This window comes from Lepus europaeus, chromosome 2 (assembly GCF_033115175.1).
Source record: "Lepus europaeus isolate LE1 chromosome 2, mLepTim1.pri, whole genome shotgun sequence".
NCBI classification, from domain to species: Eukaryota; Metazoa; Chordata; class Mammalia; order Lagomorpha; family Leporidae; genus Lepus; species Lepus europaeus.
Window position 1 is genome coordinate 150,119,875 of NC_084828.1, and position 24,783 is coordinate 150,144,657.

General features: G+C 45.7%; 1 protein-coding gene across 1 annotated transcript in view; it reads right to left on the reverse strand.

The window, feature by feature from the left end:
• ATP2C1 (ATPase secretory pathway Ca2+ transporting 1) overlaps positions 1-1,237 on the reverse strand; it is a 130,205-nt gene extending 128,968 nt beyond the window's left edge. The window contains exon 1 of the mRNA XM_062214791.1: positions 1,130-1,237. Coding sequence (XP_062070775.1) covers positions 1,130-1,237 — 108 coding nt within the window. The remainder of the gene's footprint in view (positions 1-1,129) is intronic.
• Positions 1,238-24,783: the final 23,546 nt, after the last annotated feature.

Below are 24,783 nucleotides of genomic sequence, written 5' to 3' on the forward strand. Positions count from 1 at the left end.
CCTGAAATCATTCAAGTGGGGGCATAAAAGCAGTGGTCTCTCAAACAGTCATAATGATTTTCATTTTGCAAATTATGCCTGGAGTTTTTGGGAAACCCATCATTAGAGGATTTTCTGGCTGCTGATCTTTGCTTTCATTTCCTGGAAGTGTTTGATTAAGTGGGTCACCTCATAGCACACAGGAGAGAAAGAAAAAACCAGAACACTGGTAATATCTCCTACACAGTCTCGCACTTCTTGCAACAAACACAATATACAAACGACTGATGACTGTTTTAGTATTCTGTGAGCTATGCATTTGTCCTTTAAGTGCCATGCTCCCTCCTACACGAACCACTGGATTTAAATAGATCAGATATTGCTTTTTATCCTAACAGTTAGGTACAATCCCCAAAAGCAACTTTCAGAAATGCCTTTTTCATAATTTGTAAAGATCGGATGATATAAACGTTAGACACTAAAATGAAGGCATGATTTTTAAAGAACTAGTAATCATTTTAACAGTTACTCGAATGTTTCTAAATCCACATGCTTGTCTCCTACAAGAAATCATAACTTTAATTGTCTAAAAAGAATGAAAACTATGTTATTCTCTTACCCTACACATTGGAAAAATGACCAACTACTTCTGAAAGATCCTACAGCCCATTACTGATCTGCCCAAGCGTATGACAGTCTACAAAATGTTTCTGTTCTATTTTGTAAATCCTAGTGATAATAACATAACCATAAATAGACTCAAAAAGACCAGTACACTGCTAGGGCCTGCTATTTTCTTTGTTGAGATATTAATAGCTTCAAAAGTTATATTTGAGACATTGGAAAATTACCAAGGAATCCAACATTTAACTCTGATAGAGTAGTTTAGTCCAGCTATTCAGAAGAAAGAAAAGCACACGGTTTCCTTGCAGAATCTCAGAATCCAAATGCTCCAGATACAAATTAATCCCTGTTGCAAGCCTGCCTGCCTGCCTGCCTGCCTGCCCTTCTCACTGCTGGGTCTGCAGAGGAAACAGCTGACTGCACTCACGCACGAGCAGGTGAGCAAAAACCAAATCGCTAAAGGAAGGCAAAGGCAACACCCAAAAGGAGCGGCTGCTGACATTAAAGACGACAGAAACAAAGGTACCTGGTCTTCAGCTCTCTGGCTTCTCAGCATGGAGAAATACCTCCTAATTGCGTGGAGAGGGTGTTTCTTGAAATACGAGAATTTAGATGGAGGTAGCAAATGATCCATAGCGAGGAAAGCAGAAGGGTCCTTGCCTGCCCCTCTTGGCTAGCAACCATAGGAAACCCAGAAACTTGGAGATTTCTCAGATGCTTAAAGATTTGTTTGTAGCTGGAGACTTCCCTGCAAACACGGCAAATGCTCCTCTCCTTGCGGCTTCCTCTCTTGGGTAGAGTTCCTGGTGAAAGTAGGCAGCCAACTATGAGTGCTGCCTGGAAGCGTCCAGAAACGCCGTGCCCAAAGGGCAAAGGAGCCAGGAGGAATTCAGGGGCCGGGCCTCCGAATGCAAATCACCTACCGGTACTGCTGCCACTGTCCTATTTCTAGCACCAGCGTTCCGTTGCGAGCTGTGTTAATATTAGCTGGCTGGTGACTTTCCATACCCACAGACTCTCGTGAGGTTTAATTTTAATTCTTCTGACAGTTTTTCTAGTTCTTACAGAGGGCATGACATGCGGTTTTTCCAGTTTCCCTTTAGATTTCTTATCCTCCCAAGCACACAGGACAACACTCAGCTGGCCCTAGAGAGTGTTGATTCATTCAGCCACAAGAAGCATTGTTTTAGGGGAAGTTCTAAAAAATGTAACAAATTACCTCGCCTTTCTTTGTTAGTAAGGAATTCGACATCAGTACTGAAGCTGATTGGTTTCCATTGTGATACATTATGCAATATGCCTGGTGACCAGATAGCTTACATTACAATAGCTGCAAATAGATACTGTGCTAAGTTAAAAGACTTCTTTCCTTGAATTCTTATCTCCAATCCACAGGCTGAACTCAGAAGCATCAAATTTCCCCAGGCTTTATTCTGAATGTAAGCAAGAGAAATGTTGTATCTTTACTTTCTAACTACTCTGCAAAAGATCCCTGCTTTTAAAAAAGAAGAATAAAATTAAAAAGGAAAAAAAAAAACTGAAAAGAAGTTTGTGGCCTTAGAGGACATGGAATTATAAAATCTGAAAGTTCATTTACTTAAACCTCAATAGAGGTCAGAGGGCTTCTAAAACTAGGTCCCCAGATAGGCTTGGCTATTTTATTATCCCTTTGAACATCGCAGTAGCTGGTTCATTTGATAGGAACACTTGCTCACTTCTGGGAGGGGCTGTCATGTTACAGACTAGACGCGCAGAGACTAAACCTCCTGTGGCCCAGAGCTTTGCTTCAGGGTGGAAGGAGAGAGCTGGCCTTTGCCTCTGCAGATTCGGACGAGGGGGCCACGTAGAGCTGGGGAAACCACGTTGCAGCCTATGCCGCCCCCTGCACAGTCTGCCTGCCGCTCCTAGAGGTGACACCCGCTCCCCGGGAACACACTTGACGTCCTAAAGTAGGCTGGGCTGCAAGCCGCCGGGGGCCATCTGTCAGGCTGGCATGGAGCCCACTGGCAAGGTGATCCTCCAGACCCACCAGGGCCAGCCTGGCAATTCCAGGAAGTGTTTGACTATTGCTGCAGGGGCTGGCTCCTGGGAGGAGGTGCCGCCCTCCTGTCCCCTCTCCAGGTGCAGGGTCCCGTGCTGCCCGGGGCTCTGCGCAGGCTCCTGTGTGTGCCAGCGACAGCTGGCTCTAATGAGGCCGGGGAGAAGCCTGGTGCTTGTGAACCACCTGAATGCTAAGGGCACAGTGTTGCATGCTCCCCTCCAGTCCAGAGCTCAGGAAAACAAGCACTTGGAATCCCACCCCCTGGGCCACCTTGAGGCCCTCCCTGGTAAGGGGGGTAGTCGAAAGAGTCATTCATATCCACCCTTGAGATCTGCACACTGCTCTTTTTGTTTTTTTCTAAAGATGCCTCTTTATCATAGGCAGAAGCCAGCAGCCCGCAAACACGCACGGCACAGCTGGCGACCAGAGCCTTTGCTCAGTGGACCAAACACAAAGCAGGTGTCCACAAAATAGGTGATCACCTTTTCCTGGGTTAAGGGAATGATCAAAGGAGATGGGGAGGAGGAGGGAAAACCCCACAGAACAAAACTTTTGTTCTGTTAGAGTGAGCTTAAAAAGGGGAGTAAAACAAATGCAACTAAAATCCCCTTAGGTAGTCTATTGACAGCAAACATAAATCACATCTAACATTGATTGGGCTTTTGGACTAGGCGCTGTGCTAAATTCTCACAAGTCTGACCTTATGTAGTTCTACAACACTCAAGGCTCAGAGAAGCAATTTGCCAAAGTCACATGGCTACAAAGGCAGAGGAGAGATTCCCGCCAGACAGGTCTGCCCTCAGAGTGTCCACTCCTAATCAGTACACCACGAAGCCCCTTAACACACACAGAAGTGAATTCCTGACAACCCCTCTACCCATTCACCTGATGAAGAAAAGCCATGGAGTTGCATTGCTGAAGGCAAATACAAGCTTAGACTGCTAGGATGTTACAGACTAAGATTATTAGATTAGAGACCAGGTATGTCTTTATTAAAAAAAAAATCATATGCTTTCTTGTCTTCCTGTCCTGAATTCCCTATAAAGAAAGTGAATACCCATTCTTAGCTCTTAAAGATTCCTTTTTAAAATGATTCGGGGCTGGGGGGAGGGCAGTGCTGTGACATAGCCAGTAAAGCCACCACCTGCAACACCAACATCCCATGTTGGCACTGGTTCACATCCCGGCTGCTCCACTTCTGATCCAGCTCCCTGCTGATGTGCCTGGGAAAGTGCCAAACGATGGTCCAAGTGCTTGGGCCCCTGCACCCATGTGGGAGACCCGGAAGAAGCTCCTGGCTCCTGGCTTCAGACTGGTCCAGCTCCAGCCATTGGCATACATAAATCTTTTTTAAAAATTATTCTGGGGATGCTATAAATGTAGCTATAGTATTCTGTTTCCCAATGTTGAAAACTACTGCAGTCTCAGCTTTAGTACAGTAAAAATTGCAATAGTCCACTTCTCTGTCTAACAAACACATGAATGTGGGGCTTTACACAGCCTGCTTTTCAGGAGGTGCTCATAGCCTGCTTGTGTTGCCCAAGGCACTGCCCCAGCTGCCCCAGTGAAAGGCAGCTGACCGGATTCCTGGGGACTACAGCATACGTGGGTAAGGATCGAGAGGGACTGAAGTAGCTGAGTCAGCAAAGTAGCACAGGGCCGGGTGAGAGCAATTACCTGTTACTTTGCATAACTCACTGCCACTCTGTGTCCTCTACACAACAGAAAAATAACCAACAGAAGCCATGAGCCTGGGAAAGTCACAGATCACAATTGCAATCCCACTGGGAAAGGATGTTCACGCGTTCTTCTTGGTTTCCCAGAATTGCCTGCTCTTTCACAAACGGTGTAAAATATGGGGAATCCAATTTCCTCACTTGAAAGGCAACAGAAAGAGGCAAAACCAATGCCAGGAAAAATAGTGGCAAGAAGGTGAGGAGAGAAATATTTCACAGTTTACTGCTTTTTAAAGGTTTGAGAAGATGGAACAAAAAATGTGGGTTTGTGGGGCTGATGTTTAGCACCATTAAGAAGCCATTCGGGACACCTGTGACCTGTGTCAGAGTGCCTGGGTTCAAGTCCCAGCTCTGCTGCCAGTCCCGATTCCTGCTAATATACATCCTGCGAGGCAGCAGGTGGTGATTCAAGCGCATACATCCCTGCCAACCTTGTAAGAAACCCAGATTGAATTCTGGGCTCCTGGCTGCAGCTTGACCCAGCTCTGGCTATTGTGGGCATTTGGGGACTGAGCCAGTGCGTGAAAGATCTGTTTCTTTGTCTTTCTCTGTTTCTCTGCCTTTCAAATAAAACAGGGAGAGAAGAGAGAGAGAAAAAAGAAAAGGTGGGTTTGTGAAGTCATCTAGTATGGGGCACTGCACACAGTAGGCGTCTCATCAATGGAAGGAAAGGAAATGGGCCCCGAGCGTTAAATTCAGGTTGAGAAACAGGCAAGGAAAACTGAGAAAATGTGTGTCCAGGATACCTTTGGGTTTCCAAATTGCATCAGGTTGAAAACAAAAAAACCCACTCATCGCCTCCTCCTTGCAATCAGGGCTGAGAGTTGCATCAGGAAAATGACTCTACTCCCTGGGAATTAATCTGGCCTGGATACGCTGAAGGGCCCGCAGCTGTCATGATGGAGAGGCTGCTGGCTCCGAAAACAGGCACCATTTTTTATTATGAATTTCACGAGAAATAGCTCTCATCCCCCTACGTCTGTAGGTATTGGCCCAGCCTCTCGCTCCTTCAAGGACAATGTTAAATGAAACCAGGATAGTGTGTCCGTGGGAGGCATTTAGCGTTGCTCACGGGGCAAGCTTATGCAGCACCAGCGTCCACCTTCCTGGCTGATTAAAGTACTTCTGCTACTCCTTAGGACAACAGTTTCTTGATGTCCCCACCTCACAGGGGGCAATTATCCTACATCTGCAATGGTGCATTTTCACTTTCCCAAATTCCACACTTGGAATCTCTGTATCTGCCCATCTCAACAGCGATTCAGCAACGTTGATGCTTCTAATTGCTCTGTAAGGCATACAACGTTGATGCCTTTTCCTTTTCAGCTTCAAGCACTGATTTCTCAAATTTGACAAAACCCAAGAGACAATTTTCCTCCACATAAGACAAAAAAAGTTTCTCTTCATAGGTTAGCCAAACCGGAGCACCAGAGTCACTTGGACAGATCCCTGGGCCCCATCCTAAGAGTCTCTAAGGCAGTAGGGGGAGGAGGTGAAGGTTCTGCATTTGTAACAATTTCCCCAGCGGGCTGGGAACCTGGCTTTGAGAATCTGCGGTTTAGGGGCAAAGTCGCAGCTGTAGAGGGATTTCTCAGGTGCAAGTTGGAGTTGAGAGGCCCTGTTGGCTGGAGCACTCTGAAAGGTTCAAGCAAACCCACTTCCAAAGGCTCTTCCCTGAAGGTGGTAGCTTCCCCCTGCTAATGCCCATATGTTTTCTTACAGTCTTTTTCCATGAGGGAGGCTCTGAGGTTAGCAAGCTTCTTAAAAAAAAAAAAAAAAAACTTATTTGAAAGGCAGAAACCAGGAGCCCATGCGAGTGAGTGGGAGGGGCCCAAGCACCTGTGCCAACTTCTGCTCCTTTCCTAGCTGCATTAGCAGGGAGCTCGATCCGATGGGAAGCAAAGCAGGAACTTGAACGGGCGTTCCTATACTGGGGGGCGGGGGGGGGGCGGGGCAAGCAATGGCTTAACGCGCTGCACCGCAAGGCCAGCCCGTTACCAGGCTTCCTCCAGGCCTCTCTCCCACCCCACCCCCAGCCCTGTCTTCTAGGTGGATCTCAGCCTGATATCATTGTTGCTCTCCCCCCCCTCTTATCAAGTTGCAGAGGCATTATCCGTGTTCTCAGCTCAGGGAGATTAGCCAGTGCCAGAAACCACAGCCAGCTCTACCCACACCCGGCCTCTCTCCCTCTTTTGCCACTATCTCCTTCCCAGCTGGGGAAGGGAGGATCCCAGTCCTGGAACAGGAGCTCTCTCACCATCAAGAATCTCCTCCCCAGCCCGTCCCCAGGCACGTATGCTCATCTCTTCTCTAAGGGGACTGGTTTCCATGTGTCTTCTCCCAACTCCCTCTGCTTGCATCTGGCTTCCTGATTAAACTGCAAACCAGTGCTTGAATAGCAACATTCCCACCTCCCCACCCAGCCCGCTCACAGTTTCTGAGGGATTTCGGCCGGGGTCTTTGGAGTTCTGTTGCCTTCTTCGCAGCACCTGCCTCCCCTCCAGCCTCCCCTCAGCCATCATGCTTGGCTGTCTCTGAGAAGCCCCCAACCCGGAAGAAGAAGAGAGAGGCCTTTCCTGTTAAGAACGGCTCAACTCTAGGGCAATTTTCAAATTGGTGAGCATGCTCCCTATAATTACGTACACGAACTAATAATATGGTCTCAGTTATAAGGCAAATGCATTTTTCTTTAAGCCAAATAGCTTTGCCTGTTTGGGAGGATGGGGTGGATGGGACTAGTCAATTCCCCTCCCGTGTCTGCTGGTTTGAAAATAAGGCTATAACTGGAAGCAGATGAGTGATTGGGCCAAGCCTACTTTGGCAGGGGATGTTTCTTGCTTTCCTTGCCCATTTCTCTGATGACATTAGTGGGTAGAATTAAGTGGCCAGAGAGCATGGCACTTTAGCAATCCTCAATATTTGTCCCAGGTTCTTTTTTTTTTTTTTTAAATTTAAAAAACAAATTTTTTTATTTTGATAGGCAGAGTGGATAGTGAGAGAGAGACAGGGAGAAAGGTCTTCCTTTGCCGTTGGTTCACCCTCCAATGGCCGCTGCATTGTGCTGATCCGAAGCCAGGAGCCAGGCGCTTCTCCTGGTCTCCCATGCGGGTGCAGGGCCCAAGCACTTGGGCCATCCTCCACTGCCTTCCTGGGCCATAGCAGAGAGCTGGCATGGAAGAGGGGCCACCAGAATAGAATCCGGCACCCCAACCGGGACTAGAACCCGGTGTGCCGGCGCCGCAAGGTGGAGGATTAGCCTGTTAAGCCAGGGCACCGGCCTAGTCCCAGGTTCTGGCAGAAAAGCCCAGGCCTGGGGTGTTTATCTGGGTAACCAGGCCCTCCTATGAGAACCAGAGTCTGGAGTGGAGACAGAGGAGTCTGCAAGAGGTAGCAGCTAATCTTGTCTGAAAGAAAGGTAGTATGCGTGCATTTGGGGCGGAGACATTGCTTGTGACAGCAAAGATTATAAAGGCGTCTTCCCACTATTTTTTATAATTTTTTAAAATGTTCGTTTTATTTGAAAGTCACAGAGAAAGACAGAGACAGATCTTCCATCTGCTGATTCACTCCCCAAATGCCCACCACAGTTATGGCTGGGCCAGGCCAAAACCAGGAGCCAACAATTCAATCCAGGTTTCTCATATGAGAGGCAGGGAAGCCAAGCAGTCCAGCTGTCACCTGCTGCCTGCCAGGGTGCACATCAGCAGGAAGCTGGAACTGGGAGCTGAGCCAAGACTTGAACCCAGGCATTCTGCTACTGGATAATACGTCGTAACCACTGCACCAACGCCTGTTCCCTCCTCGCTATTATCCATGCTTTTTTTGTTTAAATTTTTATTTTTATTTATTTGAAAGGCAGAGAGAAACAGATTTTTTGAAAAGTGTTTTTTAAAGTACAACTTTGGGTTTTGAATTGTCGACTAAGTATAAATTTTTTTTAAAACTTTTATTTAATAAATCAGTATCAGCCCTTAAGGCATTCGTATCTGGCTAAAAAGCCCATGAGACTTTCACAGGCATGGAAAGCCAAGATATTGTGGCAAAAAAATGACCTAAATGAAAGATCTCTGTGAGTGAGATCCCAGTGGAAAGAAGGGGCCATCAAAGAAGGAGGTACCTTTCTCTGAAGAGAGTAGAGAACTTGCACTTTGATTATGGCCTTGTCTAAATACGGTCGGAGTTTGTGAACTCAAGAGGCTTCCACAGCCTTGGCAGCTCGTGACAAGAGCCTTGGGTGATTACTGGTATCACAAATAAGAGTGTCAATTGTTAAATCAACAACAGGAGTCACTGTGCACTTACTCCCCAAGTAGGATCTCTGTCCTTAAGGTGTTGTACTATGTGAATTAATTGTAAAACTAGTCTTTAGGCAGTACTTTATACTTTGTGTGTCTGTGTGGGTGCAATATGTTGAAATCTTTATTTAGTATATAGTAAGTTGATCTTCTAAATAAAGATAATTGAAAATGAATCTTGATGAAGAATGGGATAGGAGAAGGAGTAGGAGATGGGATGGTTTGTGGGTTGGAGGGAGATTATAGTGGGAAAAACTGCTATTATCCATACATTTTTAAAATGGAAAAGGCAGGCCGGCACCGCGGCTCCATAGGCTAATCCTCCGCCTTGCGACGCCGGCACACCGGGTTCTAGTCCCGGTTGGGGTGCTGGATTCTGTCCCGGTTGCCCCTCTTCCAGGCCAGCTCTCTGCTATGGCCAGGGTATGCAGTGGAGGATGGCCTAAGTGCTTGGGCCCTGCACCCCATGGAAGACCAGGAGAAGCACCTGGCTCCTGCCATCGGATCAGCGCGATGCACCGGCCACACCCATGGTGGCCATTGGAGGGTGAACCTTTCTCTCTGTCTCTCTCTCTCACTGTCCACTCTGTCAAAAAAAAAAAAAATTGCAAAAGGCAATCACCAAGGTGGACATTTGGCCTACTGGTTAAGTTGTCTACATCCCCACTGAAGTACCTAGGTTTGTTTTCTGGCTTTGACTCCTGACTCCAGCTTCCTGCTTGTCCTAGAAGGCAGTGGTGGTGGCTCAAGTAGTTGGGTCACCACCCACCATGTGGGAGACCTGATTTGTGTCCCAGCTCCCAGCTCTAGGCCCAGCCCAGCCTTAGCATTGCAAGCACTTGGGAAGTAAATCAGCAGATGGGAGCTCTCTTTCTCTCTTCTTAAATTAAAAAAATAAATAATTTCTTGATAGACAGTTACCTTACACAGGGAAATGAGCTATGTCTTAGCTCAGTTGGATCACCAAGAACCATTAATAATTGGTGCAACACAGCCTCCATACAAGCGTGCTAATGTGAGTGATAATTACCAGAATGTAAATACGTCTGCATTGCTAAAATCTTGGCTATCAAAGTTAACAGTCTATGGGGTTGTCTTTTTATTGCTTTATGCCAGAGAGGGGGGGAGTTAGCTTCTGCAAAAAAAGACAGGTTCACTGTTCCCCAGAGCTGTGCTTCTCCTGTAGCCCATGGAGTGGGTGTATTAGCATCACCTGGACCTGGGGGCGTCCTATAAAGGCAAGGTCTTAGACCACCACCCTAGATCTACTGAATCAGGATTTGCATTTTAACAAGGTCACCAGAAAGTTTGTAACACAGTGATTGGGCATAAGTACAGGGCTCCTATATGTTCCCATTGTACCCACCTTGTAACTTTATCCTACCACTCATCAGTCGGACAAGAATTGTTTCCTTGCCTGTAGCCCCTTGGCTGGGGACTTCTTCACTCATCTGGCTTCAGGGAAATGACTGAGTCTCACCTACTGTTACATCAGTGTCTACCAGGTGCTCAATACGTCTTTGGAAAGTTACTTATTTTCATTTGATTGAAAGGCAGAGAGACAGAGATATCTTCTATCCACTGGTTCACTCCCCAGATGTCTACAACAGCGATAATTCAGGCTAAAGGCAGAAGCTCAGAACGCAATCCAAGTCTCCCATGTGGGTGGCAGAAACCCAAGTATTTGAGCCATCACCTGCTGCCTCCCAGGGTATGCATTAGTAGGAAGCTGAAGTTGAGAGTGGAGCTGATGGGGCCGGTGCTGCGGCTCACTTGGTTAATCCTCCTCCTGCGGCACCGACATCCCATATGGGCGCTGGGTTCTAGTCCCGGTTGCTCATCTTCCAGTCCAGCTCTCTGCTGTGGCACGGGAGAGCAGTGGATGATGGCCCAAGTGCTTGGGCCCTGCACCTGCATGGGAGACCAGGAGGAAGCACCTGGCTTCTGGCTTCGGATCGGCATAGCTCGGATCGTAGTGGCCATTTGGGGGGTGAACCAACATAAGGAAGACCTTTCTCTCAGTCTCTCTCTCTCACTGTCTAACTCTGTCAAATAAAAAAAGAGAGAGAGAGAGAGAGGAGCTGAGACTCAAACCAGGCACTCTGATATGGATGTGGGAGTTTTTTTGGACAGGCAGAGTGGATAGTGAGAGAGAGAGACAGAGAGAAAGGTCTTCCTTTTTGCCGTTGGTTCACCCTCCAATGGCCGCTGCGGCTGGCTCATCGTGCTGATCCAAAGCCAAGAGCCAGGTGCTTCTCCTGGTCTCCCATGCTGGTGCAGGGCCCAAGGACTTGGGCCATCCTCCACTGCCTTCCTGGGCCATAGCAGAGAGCTGGCCTGGAAGAGGGGCAACCGGGACAGAATCCAGCGCCCTAACCGGGACTAGAACCTGGTGTGCCGGCGCCGCAAGGCAGAGGATTAGCCTGTTAAGCCACGGCGCCAGCCGGATGTGGGAATTTTAAGCACTGTGCCACTTACCTGCCATGCTCAATAGATTTTCAGTAAATGATTGAATTAAGCACAGCTTTATCATGAAGGACTTTAGTGAAAACTACGTAGAATTTTCTGAGATCTTATTGGTCTCTGAAACCATACTGGATATATTAATTGTAACAACCCACATTTCTTTTTATTTTTAAATATTTTATTTTAGTTTATTTATTTGAAAGACAGAAAGATATCCCATTTGCTGCATCACTCTTCAAATACCTACAGCGGCCAGAGATGGGCCAGACTGAATTTGAATCATCACCTATTGCCTCCCAATGTGTGTATTAACAAGAATCCAGAACCCAGGTACTCTAATTTGGAAAGCAAGAGTCCCAAGCAACATTTTAACTGCTGCATCAAAAGCCTGCCCCAGGAATCCAAAGTTTGCTGATCACATCTTTGTCCATGTAGGACTTCCTTTGAATGCCCCTCTTCCAGGCCAGCTCTCTGCTATGGCCCCGGAAGGCAGTGGAGGATGGCCCAAGTTTGAGGAGAGGCACCTGCCTCCTGGCTTCGGATCAGTGAGATGCGCCGTCCGCAGCGGCCATTGGAGGGTGAACCAACAGCAAAAAGGAAGACCTTTCTCTCTGTCTCTCTCTCTCACTATCCACTCTGCCTGTCAAAAAAAAAAAAAAAAAAATCTTCCTTACACAATTCTGGGTAAAAGATTCAACAGAGTTATAGAACATGTTCCCAGTTAAAGCCTTAGAAACGTTCCTGTGGCTCTAGTACAGTGCTTTTCCATCTTTCATGTGCATATGAATCACCAGATAAATCGGGGAAGAGCCCAAGAGTCCGCATTTCTAACAAATTCCAGGGTGATGCTGATGTTACACAAACACACCACTTTGATTAGCGAGAGTCTAGCACCTCTTTGGGGATTTAAAACAAATCAAAAATATCTTCCAGCCTCCGTTGAAATTTCAATTTTAATATCGTGTTACATGACTTTTTCCTGTAGCATTCATCACAGTTAGCTCTTTTTCTAATTTGTTCATTATTTCCCCCCTTGGCCTCCTGCACTGGAATGTAAGCTCCGTGAGGTTGGGAATCATGTGCGCCTGAGCCACCCTCCTTCTGCCCCGCCCCTCACCCCCTGACACCTAGCACACACAGTAATGGAATTTAGAGGCCAAAAACAGAAGGATGAGTGGAATCTTCTCAACAGATGAGCTGAAGCGAGAGGCAGCAGCAAGGAAAACGGAGAAGTCCATTTGTAATGTAGAATTCCCCAGAGGTTCAAGAATTGGCAGACCGAATAGCACTGGAAGTGTGTATGGAGATAGGATGGTTGATTGAGGACCTTTAAGAAGAGTTTGGACCAGACCCCTCCCTACTCCACTGAGGAGGGAGTAGAAATTTCCTCACAGAGATTGGAGTTGATCTTCTCTCCTGTTCTCTTAGTTCCTTGGGTTTGTATTTGGGGGTGAGGTCTCAATCCTACTACCCATATGTGGCAGCCTCCTTTTTCATTCTTTAGGCTTCAGCCTAAAGAATGCCGCCTGGGGTTTGTGCTATGGCATAGAGGGTAAAGCCACCGCCTGCAGTGCTGGCATCCCATATGGGCACCGGTTCGAGTCCCAGCAGCTCCACTTCCAATCCAGCTCTCTGCTGAGGCCTGGGAAATCAGGAGAAGATGGCCCAAGTCATTGGGCCTCTGCACCTGCGTGGGAGACCTGGAAGAGGCTCCTGTCGCCTGGCTTCAGATCAGCACAGTTCTGGCCATTGTGGCCATCTAGTGGAGTGAACCAGCAGGTGGAAGACCTCTCTCTCTCTCTCTCTCTCTCTCTCTGCCTCTGCCTCTCTGTAACTCTGCCTTCCAAACAAGTAAATGAATCTTTAAATAAGTAAATAAAGAATGCTCCCTTACAGTCTCCACACACTGTCTGGAATTTTTTCTCACCAGTTGAGTCCTTTCTGTGTACAACTGGTTCACTGAACACAGAAAACTCACGGGGTGATGTTACAAAATGAAACGTTTAGGGAATGGGCACTTATCCTGGTGGTTAGGAGGCCCAGGGCCCAGAACTCAAAGAGAGAGAGACTGATATACAGAAAGCGCCTATTTGCTCTTCACTCTTCAAATATCCTCAACAGCCATGAGATGGGGCTGAAGCCAGGCGCCAGGAACTCAACCCTGTTCTCCCACCTGGTGGCAGAGACCCCAGTACTTAAGCCATCACAGAGTCCACTTTAGTGAGAAGTTGAATGGGCAGGGGAGCCAGGATGTGAGTGCCGGCACTCTGTGGAGTGCAAGCATCCTAAGCATAGTCTTAACTGCCAAGCCAAATGCCTGTCCCATACACTTCAACGTATTAATGTGGGGAGAAGAGGACCCAATTCAGCCCATAATAACCTGGATCTGTTTTCAGATGCTCTATTTGTTCCTTGCTGTGTTATCCTCACAGGTACAAACCTATAGAGTACTTGGAGGACAATATACTACTTAGAAATGAACTTTGCTTAATAGTTCAGGTGTTGCATCCTTTCTTTCCTTTTTTTTTTTTTTTTAAAAGATTCATTCTTATTTATTTGAAAGACAGAGTTACAGAGAGAGGTAGACACAGAGAGAAAGAAAGAGAGAGAGAGAGACCTCCAATCTACTGGTTTACTTTCAAATGGCCACAATGGCTGGAGCTGGGCTGATCTGAAGCCAGGAACCTGGAGCTTCTTCCAGGTCTCTCACATGGGTGCAGGGGTCCAAGGATTTGGGCCATCTTCTGTTTTCCCAGGCCCTCAGCAAGGAGCTGGATCAGAAGTGGAGCAGCTGGAACTCAAACTGGCGCCATATGGGATGCCGGTGCGGCAGGCGGCAGCTTTAACCCACTGTGCCATAGCACCGGCCCCATTGCATCCTTTCTAAGGCTCTCCCCAAACTCTCCTCTCTCCTGATAGAAACAAATATCTCTCATTGTCTGTAACTGGAGCCTGTATCGTTGCTTACTTTATAGAGCAATCTGTCAACTTTTGTCTTCAGACTAGCTTGCAAGCTCCTATGGATCAAATGCTTAAGTTCATTTATTATTACATATTCACATTTGATATTATTAACAGCCATTTGTTGGTATCTTACTACGTATCAAGCCCAGTGGTGCAAGTTTTGCTTGCATTAGTTCATAAGCATCCTGTGAAGCAGGAATAAGGCTGAGAAAAGTCAAGTGACCTGTGAAAGCACAGAGCTAATATGTGACCTACTTAAGATTCCACCCGTTCTGTTTGACTCCGAAGTGCACATTTTCAGCGGTTACACAGTGTTGCCTCCACAGCTGTTCTGAATCCCCACCCATCCTCAAGCAGAATGCCCGGTGCTGTAGGTACCCAATATATGTGCTTATCGAATGAGCCAAAAAGCTCACCAACCATGATGTCATCCTTCCTATTTAAAAGCCCCTGTGACTAGTGAGCTATTTTAGGTCTGGATTAAACTGTGGCTAAAGTAACAGATGTATGATCAGGGTTCTCCTCATCCCTGTGACACATAAAGTCTTTGCTTACAAGTAGTAACGGTCACCTTTTCCTTCCCGTGTTTTCCTGCTCCTTAACATAACCTCAAACCAGACTCCACTGCCGCTGCTTACTTTTTCCACACGTCAGATCAAGGCCATAAAAAGTCTTCATTTAAAGATTAAAATAAGATAACTTTGTGAAAGAGATTAACTAGCATATAGGCAGTTGGTAAGTGCGAGTTCTCCCTGATCACTGCAGAGTTTGTGCGCCTGTTCTCTGATCTGCGTGCTCTCTAACAATGCACGTAACACAGCACGCTCTGTGCTAACGGTGGTTTGAGCATGGAAACCTTGAGGGTAGGTTCCTGGTGGTGGTGGTGATAGCCACCACTGTTGGGCTTAGCAAGCATGGTTAGAACCACTCCTGCTTATATGCAAATTTCTGTCTTCTCTGTATATGAGGAACTCACATTTCTATAAAATTCTGAATGATAATATCACCTACTCAGAATTTATTTATAATGTCCCTGAGTCCCCTGGATGGAAGATCCCTGTATTATTTAATGGTATAGCATGTTTCATCAAAATGAATAAAGTCTCCATTACTTCATCTTCAGCATTAAAATGTAACCCTCATTCTAATTCACAGTTGCTTTATTTAATATTGGGTTTTCTTTTTAAGTTTTTTCCTGAATGATTCCAAACAGTCTCTTTCCTTCCTTAATGTTAGTTTTCAGACACACACAACTCCATCTCCCCAAGGGCCCTTTTTTATAGTCATAAAATCTTTATTGCTACAGAAGTCCTTTTAGCTGTGCTTTCCCTTGCTCCAAGGTGCTGTCTAGACCTGACATACTATGATTCTGAGGCGTTCCATGATGAAAGCGATGTTTTCAGCTCTGGGTTTGTCAAGTTCAAAAGGAATCTAAAGCTGAAGAGGCAGAAAGACCAACAGCAGTGCCGCCAGTGCCTCTGAAACGCAGGGCTGGAAAAGCGGCTCCAAACAGGCGGCACGGCTTGAGTGCCCTTCGTTCATGCAGCTATGGACTCACAAATGAGTCTGCTTTCCAAGAGCACGTTAAGAGTTTTCTCCTTCCTAAGAATTTTTCTTCAGTGGTCTTTGATGGCTTTTTACCCATTATTGCTTATGATGTAAAGACTGACTTTTCCCCCTGGAATGGCGGGTGCCTCACTCTCAGCTTCCATCTGCATTGTTTCTCACATTTGTATCCTTAAAAGGAGCTTACTTCCTTTGTTTTGCAAAGAGAGGCAGCCTTGTAACAGGTGCTTCTACTTGGCAGCTAACAAAGCCAGAGCTATTGACAGAGGCAGATGTAATGCAGAGACCAGCATTTGAAATTTAATATTCAGCAGACTGGTTGGAACATCTGAAGAATGAAGAATTTCACTTTGCTAATTTTAAACACGTAAGAGCTAAAGAACAAATGTGTCCTAGGCTGTTTTCTGTTGCTATAACAAAATACTTGAAACTGGGTAATTTATATAGGAAAATGATTTATTTTGCCTCATGGTTCTGGTGCTGGGAAGTCCTAGAACATGATATGGCGTTTGCTCAGCTTCTGGTGAGGGCCTTGTGCTGCCTCGACTCATTAAGGGGAAGTAGGACAAGCAGGTGTGTGCAGACACGAGGGGTGGGCTTACTTTGTGACAAGCAACAAATCCAGCAAGAGATGCACTCCTCTTAAAAACTTACTCACCTCTCAACACCACCACAATGGCAATCACATTTCAACCTAAGTTCCAGAGGATGCAAACCAGATTCAAATCACAGCCACATTTTTTTCTGTCTTTTTTTTTTTTTTTTTTTTGACAGGCAGAGTGGATAGTGAGAGAGAGACAGAGAGAAAGGTCTTCCTTTTTGCCATTGGTTCACCCTCCAATGGCCACTGCAGCTGGCATATCGCGCTGATCTGAAGCCAGGAGCCAGGTGCTTCTCCTGGTCTCCCATGCGGGTGCAGGGCCCAAGGACTTGGGCCATCCTCCACTGCCTTCCCGGGCCATAGCAGAGAGCTGGCCTGGAAGAGGGGCAACTGGGATAGAATCCAGTGCCCCAACCGGGACTAGAACCCGGTGTGCCAGCGCCGCAAGGCGGAGGATTAGCCTGTTAAGCCAAGGCACTGGCCTCTTTTTTTTTTTTAACTTTTATTTAGTAAATACAAACTTCCAAAGTACAGTTTATGGATTATAATGGCTCCCCCCACCATAACTTCCCTCCCACTCGCACCCCTCCCATCTCCCGCTCCCTCTCCCATTCCATTCACATCAAGATTCATTTTCAATTATCTTTATATACAGAAGATCGATTTAGTACATATTAAGTAAAGATTTCATCAGTTTGCACCCACACAGAAACACAAAGTGTAAAAATACTGTTTAAGTACTAGTTATAGCATTACTTCACATTGGATAGCACATTAAGGATAGATCCTGTAAGACCCCTTAAGCAGGCGTCCCACAAATTGACCGGACCCCAGAAACACAGACTCCACTCCAATCGATGCAAAGGCAAGAGGAAAGTTTATTTCATTTGCAAATGGGCCGTCTCAGCAGCACCCTCTAGTGTAGTGCAGAGAGAGCAGCCCCGAACATCAGCTTTACAGGGTATTTAAAGCTTAAAACCACAACATTAGCATATTTAGTGTGTTACAATTCCATTGGATATGTTAATGGTTACTGGGTAAGGGGCTAGGGAAGGGGGTGGTGCGGGCAGTTTCTTAAGCAAGCAGGGCGGGGGGATACAGAAGCAGAAAAAAAGCGTGGTTACAGGGTTTCAATAAGACAATGGGGTGGGGGCATGCAGAAAATACCTTGCATACTTTTGCCATCTGCCAGGACCCACAGATAAGGGGCGGTTGGGTGCTTCCCATGCCTTTATCTGGCGCCGTTATCTCAAACCGCAGCTGCCTGCCCTTGACTTATGGTTTCGGCCCAATTTCCAGGAAATGTTTTACTAGAGTTCCCTAAGATAGTGCTGGGGTAGTTAAAATGGCGTGACCATTGTCAGGGTTGTTCACTTCCTAGTTTTTTAGCAGGTAAATTTTCAGAAGTCCTTCAATCCCACATGAGGATTAAGTACACAGTGACTCCTGTTGTTGACTTAACAATTTGACACTCTTGTTTATGGCATCAGTAATCTCCCTAGGCTCTAGTCATGAGTTGCCAAGGCTATGGAAGCCTTCTGAGTTTGCCGACTTTGATCTTATTCTGACAGGGTCATAGTCAAAGTGGAAGTTCTCGCCTCCCTTCAGAGAAAGGTACCTCCTTCTTTGATGGCCCCGTTCTTTCCACTGGGATCTCACTCGCAGAGATCTTTCATTTAGGTCTTCTTTTTTTTTTTCTTTTGCCAGAGTGTCTTGGCTTTCCATACCTAAAATACTCTCATAGGCTCTTCAGCCAGACCCAAATGCCTTAAGGACTGATTCTGAGGCCAGAGTGCTGTTTAGGACATCTGCCATTTTATGAGTCTGCTGTGTATCCCGCTTCCCGTGTTGGATCGTTCTCTCCCTTTTTTATTCTATCAGTTAGTATTTGCAGACACTAGTCTTGTTTGTGTGATCCCTTTGACTCTTAGACCTATCAGTGTGATCAACTGTGAACTGAAATTGATCACTTGGACTAGTGAGATGGCATTGGTACATGCCACCTTGATGGGATTGTATTGGAATCCCCTGGCACATTTCTAACTCCACAGCCACATTTTTAAAGAAGTTTACAGGATGCCAACTTTTCATTGTTGTCCCAACTCCTCTCTCCCTCTTTTTCCTCAAATGCGCAGAACCACAATTCCTGATCAGAGCTGTGAGAAGAGAGCATAAGGTATCCTCCCTCACCACCACCACCAGCAGAGTGTGCCAGTTACTGAGTTAGTGTCTCCCAGCTCCAAACTCGTCGCTAGCTCTGGGATTCCACAAAGCACTTTCCTGCTTTGCCAGCTGCTCCACTAGAGCCTGCCTATGGAAAACAATTACAAGTTTGGAGGCATACAAAAGGACTGGCTACTTGGATTTCCTTCTGTTGTTCAAACAGCAGTGAGAAGGGAAGAGAGAAGGGTATCTTCCATCTGCTTGGTCATTTCTTAAATGCCGGCAGCAGCCAGGGCCGGACTAGGGCAAAGACAAGAGCCCAGAGTTCAATTGAGTCACCATCAGCTCCCTCACGGAGTATGCATTAAAGGAAGCTGGCTCTGAAGCAACTGAGCGGGGACTTGAACCAGGCACTCCGATATAGGATGTGAGTGTCTGAAATGGTGTCTTAACCACTGTGCCAGCATCAGCAGCTTATTTCTGCAGCAAAGGTGGAATCCAGCCACGGTTTGACCACCGTTCCCCAGTCAGCCTAACTGTTCCTCTAAGATGTACTGACATGGTCAGCCAGGAGTCTGGGGCCCAGCCCGCAAGATACTTCTCTGAGTCAGAGGTAAGAGTACCACCTGACAGGGCCAGCACTGTGGTGTAGCAGGTAAAGCTACTGCCTGCAATGCCAGCATCCCATATGGGCAACATTTCGAGTCCCAGCTGCTCCACTTCTGATCCAGCTCCCTGCTGATGCACCTGGGAAAGCAGGGTAAGATGGCCCAAGTGCTTGGGGTCACACACATGTAGGACACCTGCTTGAAGCTCCTGGCTTTGAACTGGTCAATTCTGGGCATGTGGCCATTTGGGGAGTGAACCAGTGGATAGAAGGTCTCTCTCTCTCTGTGTGCCTTTTAAATAAATAAATAAATATCTAGAACAACAACAACAAAAAGAGTGCCAGCTGGCAAGTGTCCTTTTAGAATGTTTCATATACTGAAAGATAAGAATATAAGGAAAGAATTGAGAAGCAGAGACAAGTTAGGAGGCTTAAAATTAATTAATTGATTAAGTTATTTATTCATTCAAGGGCATTTTTTTTGTTCTAGATATTTATTTATTTATTTAAAAGGCAGAGAGAGAGAGCGAGAGACCTTCCATCCACTGGTTCACTCCCCAAATGGCCACATGCCCATTCAAGTGTCCTCAGAGACCTGGGTCTTACCCTATTTGCTCACTTTGCAATTGAAATTCAGGTCATCTTATCTGGATATATTAAATGTAGTAAGCTTGTCATAAGTCTGAAGACTTGGTAATCCTCTGTGTTTGTTAATGACTTTCAAATCAGTATGCCAGTCATCTTTCCAAAGTTTAAGTGGAGGACCTATAGTTACCTCAGACTCAGCGTACACAAAATTAATTCATTATCCTCTCCCTTAGATCAATAAATTTTGATATTATGTACCAGTTCTCAGCAAGTACTAGTTTTTACCTTCACATACAGTTTCCAAATGCTGTCAATTTTTTAAAAGTTGTATTTATTTATTTGAAAGGCAGAGTTAGAGAGAGAGAGAAAGCTCTTCCATCTGCTGGTTTCCTCCCCAGTGACTGCAATAGTTGGGGCTAGCTTCATGCCAGTCTCCCATGTGGGTGGCAGGGGCCCAAGCACTTGGGCCATCTTCTAGTGTTTTCCCATGCACATTAGCAGAGAGCTGGATGAGAAGTGGAGCAGCTGAGAAGCAAACCAGCACCCATATAGGATGCCAACATGGCAGGCGGTGGTTTAACCTGCTGTGCCACAATGCTGGCCCCCAAATGCTGTCAATTTTAAGTCTTAAGTGTCTTCTACATCCCATTGCTATTTCATAACCCTAGTTCAGGTCCATGAAACTCACTGAAGTACTTTAAAATCCCCATGGGAGCAGGTGTTTGACCTAGCAATTAAGATGCCAGATAGGATGCCTGTACTTCCATATTCATGTGCCTGAGTTTGACTCCTGTCTCTGGCTTGTGATTCCAGCTTCCCACCAGTGTAGACCTGGAATACAGCAGGCGATGGCTCAGGTAGTTGGTTCCCTGACACCCACATGGGATCCCTGAATTGAATCCTCAGCTCCCAGCTTCAGCTTGCCTCAGCTACTGCCGTTGTGGACATTTTGCGAGTACCAGTGGATGGGAGTTCTGTCTATCACTCAATCCCTCGAATGAATAAATAGCTTAATCAATTAATTAATTTTAAGCCTCCTAACTTGTCTCTGCTTCTCAATTCTTTCCTTATATTTTTATCTTTCAGTATATGAAACATTCTAAAAGGACCTAAAGATAATACAACTTAAAGTTTCCAGAACAAAGTCCCTTATCTGTCCAGTGACTCTGAAAGACTTTATCACTGTGAATCACTTATAGATTTTTCCTTCATCACTGGTTCTAGGCAATTTGATTATGTGTCTTGGTATATTTTACTCCATGTTTATTGTGTTTGTTACTAATTGAGCTTGGATCTCTGAGTTTATACTTGTCCTTAAGTATGCAAAATTTTCTGCAATTATTTTTTCTTCCTTTTGAAATTGCCAATAATATTATGCCCATTGAAATTGTCCTTTAGTTTAATGAATTTTGCATTCTTCCCCCTGCTCCATGATTCACTTTGTATACCATTTGTTACTATGACTTCAGTTCTCAAATCTATTCTTTTTCCAGGTCTAATGTGCCATTAATTCCATCCAGTGTATTTTCACTTCAGTTATTTTACTTTTTATCTCTAGAAGTTCTCTTGGGTCTACTTGCCTCTACTTGAACATGCAGGCTACAGTTACAGTAGGTAGTATAACGTCCTCATTTTTTTTTTTTTTTTTTGACAAGCAGAGTGGATAGTGAGAGAGAGACAGAGAGAAAGGTCTTCCTTTTTGCCATTGGTTCACCCTCCAATGGCCACTGTGGCCGGCGCATCTTGCTGATCCGAAGCCAGGAGCCAGGTGCTTCTCCTGGTCTCCCATGTGGGTGCAGGGCCCAAGGACTTGGGCCATCCTCCACTGCCTTCCCGGGCCATAGCAGAGAGCTGGCCTGGAAGAGGGGCAACTGGGATAGAATCCGGCAACGTCCTCATCTTCTAATTCTAACGTCTGTGTCAGTTCCAAGTTTCTTTCAGTTGACCAATATTCTCATTATGGATCATGTTTTCCTACTTTGTATGCCTAATAATTATTGTTTATATGACAGACAATGTAAATTTTAACTTAGTGGAAGCTGGAAATTTTCATATTATTATTAATATTTATGTTTCATTCTGGAATCTTTCTTTTATGATTTATTAGGTGGTGACTTAGCTATGTTCAACGAGAGCTGAATTTTCTGCTAAGACAGGATAGAATCAGGACTCACTAAATCAAGCCACTTGCAACCTGACATGTATCCATCTCCAGCTATAAAACAATCAAGAGCCAGAAGCATTTGAACCATAACTGCAAAAGACCTCCTAGGTAGCATTCCTAGTGAACACAGTAGTGAAGGCAAAACAGATTGCCTTTGGTACCCAGAAGTACAGTAGTGGGATTTTCATTAGATCTGTTTTGTGGTAAGATTTTGGACTCTTCTCTAGCCACATAAACTACTATCTTGGTTGTCCAGTTTTTCTAGCGGGTATGCTATCCAATCTTTTAAAATAGTTATTATTTATTTTCATTATTTAAAAGGAAGAGAGAGAGAGAGAGAAAGAAGTTCCATCTGCTGGTTTACTCCCCATGCCTGCAACAGCTGAGACTACACCAGGCTGAAGCCAGAATCCCAGGACTGAGTCTGGGCTCACACACGTGTGGCAGGGACTCAAGTACTTGAGCCATCCTCTCCTGCCTCCCAAGGTGTGCATTAGCAGGAAGCTGGAATTGGAAGTGGAGCCAGGACTGAAACCTAGGTACACGAGTATGGATTGATGGCATCTCAAGTGACATTTAAACTGCTATAACAAATGCCTGTCCCCAATATTTTTAACATTTCCTATTTTTGAAACATAACATACACAGAAAAACATAGCCATGTAAAGGTTTTTTATGAAGTGATATTTTTCACAAACTGAACAGATGTGCTTATATCAAGAAACAGAATATTTCCAACATCTTAGACGCTTCCTACTCTCTTCTAGTCACTGCCATCTGCCACCCGAGGAGCACCACAGTCCTGTCTCTGAGCATCACAGATCAGTTGTGCCTATCTTTTTGTTTGTTTGTTTTACTGCATAAAAATTGAATCATACTACATGTTTTCTGTGTGTGTTTAACACAATATTATGTTTGTGATTTTCACCCACATTGTTTTGTGTAATTGTAGCTCATGTGTTCTTACTAGTATAGTGAAGCATCACATTTATAAACAAACTGTTTTATATTTATCCACTTGTATTGGGGGGAGCCCTCAAGTTCAATGATTTGCTGAAAAGACTCATAGCATTCCGCAAAAGTTGTTATACTCATGGTTACAGTTTATTTTAGTGAAAAGATATGGTTGACAGCAGTCAAGGAGCAGATGAATATGGAGGGTTGAGTTCAAGGGAAGCCAAGCACAAGTGTCCCCTACACAGATGGAGCTTAACTCTGCCAGCAATGACATTGACAATACACGCACGTGTTGCCAGCCAGGGGAGCTCACCTGGGCCTTGGCACCCGGATGTTCACTGGGGGTCAGTCACCAGGTCTCCAAAGGTCAAACTGCAGCACTGTGGCCCAGAGTCTCCAGCATACAGAAATAGGCCTTTGTCATCAATCACACTGTTAGCATAAACTAGCATTAGGCATTCAGAGAGACTGTCTCCAGGCTGTGCTGAAGATCCTGGGGTTGGAAGGAGTCTGTGTAGCAGAGTCCGCCCTTTATGCCCACAATTACATGGATGAAGCTGAAGCAGTTCCAAGTTTTGCGCACACAAATAGCACTGCCATGAAAGCAGTTGTGCCTTGTTTTGGCAAAGATTTGTGTGCATAGTTGTATCGGGTGTTTACTTAGGAGTGGAAATGGTAGGCTACAGATCATGGTGTTTGCTTAGCTCTTGTATGCACTGCCAGAGTTTCCCAAAGTGACTCCCACTTCACTCAGCATCAGTAACATAAGTTTCCAGAATGTTTTTCTTGAAACAGTCTTAATGAGGTATAACTGACATACATACACTCTACATTCAAGTATACAATTTGATTCATATAAATAAATCTGCAAAACCACCACCACAAGTGTAATTCATCTCCAGAAATGTCCTTGTATTCCCAATATCATCTTCCTGAATTCAGGTTTTCTGTTAACATCAGCCAGAGCCAGTTTCTGTGGCAACAAAGGAGCCTTCTCTGCCTTTCTTTTAACTTCAGCATTCTTGCACAGTGTCCGTGATGTACACTGGGCACATGGACTCTCATTTTTCTCTGTGTAAATCCAAGTTGTCAGAGTCCAGCTTTGTCCCCAGGACTCCTGGTAACTCCCCGCGTCTTTTCAGCTCCAGTTCTCTGCACACACTTCTTCACAACCCCTGGCAGCCCCTCGTTCCAGCGCCTCGAGGTGGGCCCAGAAGCAAACTCCTCCAGGTCCACCCCGATGGAGTTTCCCAGATATTCACAGAATGGGCACCTCCCTCAGGTCTTCATTAAGTTGCAGAGACCAGTGCTGTGGGGTGGAATTACAACCCTCTAAAACTTACACTGGAGTTCCAACTTCTATACTTCAGAATGTGACCTTATGTGGAAACAAGATCTTTACAGAGATCAACAAGTTAAAATGAGTTAGGGTGGATAGGCCCCCTATAGGGGGAACATTTGGACCCCAAAACAAGTAGACGGATGATGAGGTAGTGGGACAACAGGGAGAAAATGGTGCCCGCAAGTCAAGCAGAAAGTTGTAGAACAGATTCCTCCCTCCCAGCCTCAGAAGCAACCCGCCTTGCTGGTGCAATACATCCCTTCTGGGGCCAACGCTGTAACACAGCGGGTTAAACTGCCACCTGCAGCATCGGCATCTTATATGGCAGCACCGGTTTGTGTCCTGACTGCTCTGCTTCCAGTGGAGCCCCTGCTATTGCACCTGGGAAAGCAGCAGAAGATGGCCCAAGTGAAACAGCAAATGGAAGATCTCTCCATCTCTCCCTCTCTCTGTCACTCTGCTTTTCAAATAAATAAAAACAAAGTCTATTAAATAAGTAAATCTCTTCCTCCCTCCCTTTTCTCTCTCACCTTCCTTCCTTCCTTCCTCCCCCTCCCCTCCCTGTCCCCATACATCTCTGTTTCAGCCATGTACTGTGTGGCACTTTGTCATAGCCGCCCTTCCAAATTAATACAACGAGATAGGATGCATCACTTTTTTCTCAATAATTCTCAGAGCACGTGTTGTACA